This window comes from Salmo salar, chromosome 09 (genome assembly GCF_965601325.2).
Source record: "Salmo salar chromosome 09, fSalSal1, whole genome shotgun sequence".
Taxonomy (NCBI): Eukaryota; Metazoa; Chordata; class Actinopteri; order Salmoniformes; family Salmonidae; genus Salmo; species Salmo salar.
Window position 1 is genome coordinate 21,770,944 of NC_138299.1, and position 7,603 is coordinate 21,778,546.

General features: G+C 40.0%; 1 protein-coding gene across 1 annotated transcript; it reads right to left on the reverse strand.

Annotated features, from left to right (window-relative positions):
- Positions 1-4,617: 4,617 nt before the first annotated feature.
- Positions 4,618-6,398, reverse strand: LOC106611099 (glutathione-specific gamma-glutamylcyclotransferase 1). The gene is made up of 3 exons (XM_014210967.3): positions 5,798-6,398; positions 5,516-5,551; positions 4,618-5,297 (listed from the first exon to the last, which is right to left on the reverse strand). Exons 1-3 carry the CDS (start codon positions 5,969-5,971, stop codon positions 4,932-4,934), a joined length of 576 nt encoding a protein of 191 aa, XP_014066442.1. The 5' UTR covers positions 5,972-6,398; the 3' UTR covers positions 4,618-4,931.
- Positions 6,399-7,603: the final 1,205 nt, after the last annotated feature.

Consider the following 7,603-nt stretch of genomic DNA (forward strand, 5'->3'; position numbering starts at 1 on the left):
TATATTATTACTCTGTTGTTCCTCCATGCAGTTTGACTTTGTTGTGCCTTGTGGGTTTGATTGAATGAAGTCCAAAGGCACTCTAATGGACCTGTGAGCTTACTATTTCCTGGAATTATAGAAATAAAAAATACCTCACGTTTCTCTCCTTTCCTACAGAATAGTCTAGACCAGGGCTCTCCAAGCCTGTCCCTGGAGTGCCACCCTCCTGTAGGTTTTCAGTCTAACCCCAATTGTAACTAACCTGATTCAGCTTATCAATTTGCTAATTATTAGAATCAGGTGCACTACATCATGGTTGGAGCGAAAACCTACAGGTCGGTAGCTCTCCAAGAACAGGGTTGGAGAGCCCTGGTCTAGACCGTTGACAACTGCGTGTATATCTGCATATGGCCAAGTTATATAAAAGCGTGCTAGGGTAAAAGAGTTTATGAGCTTTGGCACATAACCAGGAAACATACTCTTGAGGAATTCATAAACCTTTAGGCATTGGGATGCCTTTATATATTGAAAATCAGGAGAGAAAAATAGATTATTTCTAACCCAACCCACTATCCCTTTAACAGCACATGATCTACATAGTTGGAATAGATTTTAAATAAGCAGCCTTTACCATTAGAATGAAACACGTGAGACACAATCACATACTCATACTGAATTGGAAAGAACCAGGGTGTCTTGGTAAGAATTCAAGTTCAATGCTATTTAGTTCAGTTGATTGAAAAACAAAAGCATAAAAAAATCCCTGTTCCTTCAACAACAAAGGCAAATAGACTTCATATAGAAATAGAAAGGCTACAGTATATACAATACATTGAGCAATGCAATAATCTTATTTCCACACAAGGTAAGTATTTGCATGACTCATCTATAACAAAACCCGTTTTTAAAGTCAGACCAGAAACAGGTAAAGGTTAAATATTCTGTTTTTTATTAATATTTTCTTCAATCAGCCAGCCTCTGTCTTCATAGTAAGAAGCCCTAGGAGTAACGTTACGGCAACGCACGTATGATTAACTTCTGCTTTGTAATCAAAGTATACATTAAAGCTGCAATATGTAGCTTTTTGGGTGACCCAACCAAATTCACATAGAAATGTGACTTATAGATCTGTCATTCTCATTGAAAGAAAGTCTAAGAAGCGGTAGATCTTTTCTATGTGCGCTATTTCTATGCTTCCCGATCTTAAGTTGAGTTTTTGCGTCTTGTACTTTAGGTTTGTACACCAGCTTCAAACAGCTGAAAATACAATATTTTTGGTTAATGAAAAGATATTTCACTGTGGCTTAGATGGTACAATGATTCTCTACACTATACTGTACATCGCTTGCTTTGTCACCTAAACTAAAATTAGACGAACTGAAAAATAGGGGTAGGATTGTAAAGAATCAAAGAACCATGAATGTAATAAGAAATCTTAGGTGCTGGCTTATTAAGTCCAGGAGCAATCACTACAGAATGTCCGGTCAGGACAAGGATGAGGCAGATGTTCAGCTTAAGGTGAGTTTATTTATATGTCAAAACTATGAAATAGCATATGGAATCATGTAGTAACCAAAAAAGTGTTAAACAAATAAAAATATATTTGAGATTTGAGATTCTTCAAAGTAGCCACCCTTTGCCTTGATGACAACTTTGCACACTCTTGGCATTCTCTCAACCAGCTTCTCTTGGAATGCTTTTCCAACATTCTTGAAGGAGTCCCCACATATACTGAGCATTTGTTGGCTGCTTTTCCTTCACTCTGCGGTTCAACTCATCCCAAACCATCTAAATTGGATTGAGGTCGGGTGATTGTGGAGGCTAGGTAATCTGATGCAGCACTCCATCACTCTCATTCTTGGTCAAATAGCCCATACAAAGCCTGAAGGTGTTTTGGGTCATTGTCCTGTTGAAAAACAAATGATAGTCCCACTAAGCGCAATCCAGATGGGATGGCGTATTGCTGCAGAATGCTGTGGTAGCCATGTTTATTAAGTGTGCCTTGAATTCTAAATAAATCACTGACAGTGTCACCAGCAAAGCACCCCCACACCATCACACCTCCTCCTCCATGCTTCACGGTGGGAATGGAGAGATCATCCGTTCACCCACACCGCGTTTCACAAAGACACAGAGGTTGGAAACAAAAATCTCCAATTTGGACTCCAGACCAAAGGACACATTTCCACCGGTCTAAAGTCCATTGCTCTTGTTTCTTGGCCCAAGCAAGTCTCTTCTTATTATTGGTGTCCTTTAGTAGTGGTTTCTTTGCAGCAATTTGAACATGAAGGCCTGATTCACACAGTCTCCTCTGAACAGTTAATGTTGAGATGTGTCTGTTACTTGAACTCTGTGAAGCATTTATTTGGGCTGCAATTTCTGAGGCTGGTAACTCTAATGAACTTATCCTCTGCAGCAGAGGTAACTCTGGGTCTTCCTTTCCTGTGGCAGTCCTCATGAGAGCCAGTTTCATCATAGCGCTTGTTGGTTTTTGTGTCTGCACTTGAAGAAACTTTAAAGACCTTGAAATTTTCCATATTGACTGATCTTCATGTCTTAAAGTAATGATGGACTATAATTTCTCTTTGCTTATATGAGCTGTTCTTGCCATAATATGGACTTGGTCTTTTACCAAATAGGACACTTCTTCTGTATACCACCCCTACCTTGTCATAACACAACTACTGGCTCAAACGCATTAAGAAGGAAAGAAATTCAACAAATTAACTTTTAAGAAGAAACACCAGTTCATTGAAATGCATTCCAGGTGACTACCTCATGAAGCTGGTTGATAGAATGCCAGTGTGTGCAAAGCTGTCATCAAGGCAAAGGGTGGCTGCTTTGAAGAATCTCAAATATAAAATATATTTTGATTTGTTTAACACTTTTTTGGTTACTACATGATTCCATATGTGCTATTTCATAATTTTGATGTCTTCAGTATTATTTTACAATGTAGAAAATAGTAAAAATACAGAAAAACCCTAGAATGAGGTGTGTCCAAACTTTTGACTGGTACTGTGTATTGAATAGAAAATAGCCTACCACCATAAATGAGCAATGGTAATAAATGGCTAATCGCTAACAGTCATGCTTCAGGAAACAGCAGAGGGAGCACCCCCCTATCCACATCGATGGGACCGCAGTGGAGAAGGTGGAAAGCTTCAAGTTCCTCGGTGTACACATCACTGACAAATTGAAATGGTTCACCCACACAGACAGTGTGGTGAAGAAGGCGCAACAGCGCCTCTTCAACCTCGGGAGGCTGAAGAAATTTGGCCTGGCACCTAAAACCCTTACACATCCTACAGATGCACATTTGAGAGCATCCTGTCGGGATGTATCACTGCCTGGTACGGCAACTGCACCGCCTGCAACCGCAGGGCTCTGCAGAGGATGGTGCGGTCTGCCCAACACATCACCGTGGGCAAACTACCTGCCCACCAGGACACCTTCAGCACCTGATGTCACAGAAAGGCCAAAAAGATCATCAAGGACAACAACCACCCGAGCCACTGCCTGTTCACCCCACTATCCTCCAGAAGGCGAGGTCAGTACAGGTACATCAAAGCTGGGACCGAGAGACTGAAAAACAGCTTCTATCTCAAGGCCATCAGACTGCTAAATAGCCATCACTAGCACATTAGAGGCTGCTGCCCTATATACATAGACTTGAATTCACTGGCCACTTTCATAATGGAACTCTAGTCACTTTAATAATGTTTTGCATTACTCATCTTAGATGTATATACTGTATTCTATGCTATTCTACTGTATCTTAGTCTATGGCACTCTGACATTGCTCGTCCAAATATTTATATATTCTTAATTCCTTTACTTTAGATTTGTGTGTATTGTGTGTAGTGTGAATTGTTAGATATTACTTGTTAGATATTACTGCACTGTTGGAGCTAGAAACACAAGCATTTCGCTACACCCACAGTAACATCTGCTAAACATGTGTTTGTAACAAAAAAAAGTGATTTGATTTAAAATGTCATGCATTCCAATGCAAAATGCTAACGGTAGTGCTAACGCTAGCGGGAGCACGAGCTAGCTCACAAGCTCAACACACAGTAAATTATAAACAAGAAGGCCACAATATCTCAAATCCTCCTACAGTGTCACATGCCGGTAAGAGCACATTATGAGGTTTCCATTGCCAAATAACACTTAAAATTTAAGAGATGCGCTCTATTTAAAATTATAAACTGGGTGGTTTGAGCCCTGAATGCTGATTGGTTGACAGCCGTGGTATATCAGACCGTATACCACGGGTCTGACAAAACATTTATTTTTACTGTTGTAATTACATTGGTAACCAGTTTATAATAGCAATAAGGCACCTCGTGGTTTGTGGTATATGGCCAATATAACACGACTAAGGGCTGTATCCAGGCCTTAAGAACAGCCCTTAGGCATGGTATATTGGCCATATACCACAACCACTCGGGCCTTATTGCTTAAATAACCACTGTTTCATGAGCTCCACAATTGAGCATGAGACAACAGATAGCCTACAGTAACACAAACTAATGAAAATGCTATTTTGTTATTTTATATAATGACTTTTTCATATTCTAATGTTACCCAGGACCTTCATTAACACAACCAAAATATGATTTATTCTTCTGATACCATATATGAAATAGATTTATTAGACAGTTTGAATGTTTACACACCTTGTAGAGAAGCATACTGAAACCTTGATTCGAATCTCATTGCCCTTTCAGTTTAAAAAAATGTCAATGTCATGAGCGTTCATTGACAATGGACAACAAAAACAGTGATCATGACATGTTGACCCTTTTTGTGAGGTGGAGTGACTCTCACTGTCTTCACATTGTCATTGTCTTCACGTTGTTCACATTAGCAAGTAACGTAGCGAGTGTCGTAAGGATCGAGTGTCGTATTGGTGGTCAGATGTGAGTATCCCTGGCCCTGGTAGTTCAGATGACCAGAGCCAGGGCGGCTGCCTCTATGGAGAAGAGATGGTCATCCTCTACCTCGGGACAGTACAGCCTCATGAACTCAGCCAGGCGAAGGAGGTACTCTATGTTGTGGCCCGTGTTGCCTCTGCAGATGGCAATCTGAGCAGCTATCTCTGTGGGAGTGGCAGGCCCGAGGTATATGGGGTTGTCAGAGGTGGCAATGTAGACCAGGGCGAGCAGAGACCCTTGGCACTTCTCTCTGGGAGTGAACTCCAACATCTTGGTGACGTAGCCCCCCAGCACAGCCTCTCTCACATTCAGGTACTGCAGAGACTCCTCCATCTGGGAGTCAGTGACCTCGTAGGCTACCCCCCAGGTGCAAGCCTGCAGCGAGAAGAAGAGGTGGATGTTAGACTGGGACAGGAGTTCAACTTCAAAGAGCAAGTCAATAGTCATCAAAGTTCTGTTTATCAACATGATGGACTATACCAGTGTCAATGTATTTTGCAACATACAGTACAGAACTTATTCGTGGTAGACAGGATCAAATCAAATGTGAGATGTAGGTGTGTTCTGGGTTGTTTTGAAATAAGGCCACTCACATCATGATCTTCCACCAAAGTTACCACTCTACCTGGCTGTGGACAGAGAGAGTAAATGAGGATAAATGCAGTCAGCATTTTTAACCATTTCATTTCCAGTTAGACTACACTGACATTTCCATATCCAAAATGTTTGACTTACAAATCAAACTTTTTAATTTGACTTTTCATTGGACTTCCCACTTTCTGAAGCTCCACAGTTTGATCTGAGATAAGATAATATTTTGACAATCTACAGCAGCAGCAAATACATGAATTGCATTTCTGAACGAAAAGACTTACCGTGTCTTTGTCTCCTCGATGAAAATTGTCCCCATGCCAGAAGCGTCGACTATATCCTTCGATATAACCGACTTTGCTCCTCTTGTATTTGAAGTCTGGTTTCCAGACTAAGGAGCCATATCCGAATATCCACAGGCTGGGTTTTTCTGATGTGGTAATGACCAGGAGCTTCATTATGGTTAGTTAGGGTTGAGGTAAGATGTAAGAGTAGATGTAAAGTGTTGCCTATATTCTTCTGTCAATAAATAACTGCTCTAAGATGTTACCGATGCAGCTCACATTTTTTTGTAGATGCATTCCGAAGCATGAGACTTTTCAAACCTATTCTCTATAAAAGCCTATCATCGCCTTTGACGTTTTTTCTTAGGAGTCTTGACTAGTCTTGCTGATGCGTGATAAACCTATTATAGCCTACCCAAAGGTGTCGATAACATGTGAAAGAAGTGATGCATAGACCTAGCATCTCTCACTGTGCAACTTCTATTAGTAGGCCCACAATACGTTTTGGTGTGTCAGACAATGTAAAGTACTAGCCTACTGCTACATTATTTTGGTTTACTGACACGTGTATTTGTTGTGTCCGGACGTCAGACCAAGTCGTTTCTGACCAATGATATCATATAATAGAGTACAAACCGACCAATCCGAATCCTTTTCGGGAGCAAAATATTTTCAGGAATCCAACTTTCGGATTAACTTTACAACGTTGCGACATTGTATCTCACGATTGAACAGACTCTGACTACCACAACCACCACTTGAAGTAATATACAATATGAGGGATCTGTACTGTCTGAACATAGGCCAACTTTGATTTTGAGCATCAACTGTTCTGATAAGAACGGGGATTTATTAAGTGTGTCATTTAGTCTTCACTTGAGGTGCCACTTGAAGTCATGTACAATGTACTGTAAATGCAATCTTGAAGGTATTTGATTTACTGAAAATGGTGTCTAATAATCATGGGTCACATAAAATAAACCGAAAAATAGATTCATTCATTCCTTCATTCATTCCTTCTTCCATCCATTCATTGTATGTCAGAAGATATTGTATGTAACACATGATCAGAAACGGCAAGTTATTTTTGCCCCATTCACAGGATGTTGAAACCTTATGTTCGCTGGTTAGACGTAGATTGACAGTTACACTGGCTGTCCAATGTCCAAACTTGTGAGTTGAATTAAGTATATCCTTTAAAAATGCTTTGCTTGAGATCTTGCAATTCCTCCATGGACGTTGTTAGTGATACTAGTATGTGCGAAAAATTAGTGTTTATTCACTTTGAAGTAGTGTTGGTATATCCCTTTTTTTTGCCTTGTTGCTCTGCACAGTTCAGGAAAGTAAGGAAAGCAGCAATCCTGTCTATTTTTAATCCTGTGTGAAAATGGATCTCCCTTTATAGCTGCAGCAGCAGCTAACGAAATTAGATATAAATAGAAGCATTCGTTTTCAGAGTAAGATCCAAGCATTGTATTTTTTTAAGTAATATTTTTATTCATTTTTTTTCTTACTCCATATACAAACGTATACATACGAGCAACAATTTACAGACGCACACACAATGACAACATCTCATCTGCCCAGGCCCGCATGCTCACACCCCCATCTTCAGTGCCTGCATTATCGTTTTCCACTTGGCCTTCATTTTTTATCAATTTGTTTTTCTCGGTCTTTATTTTTTTATGTGACCTTTATTGCATTTTATTATTTAACCTTTATTTAACTAGGCCGCCCATGCTATTTCAATATTTCAATAATAAATCATTAGATTTTTCCATTGTGTTAATGATGGCGGATTGATTG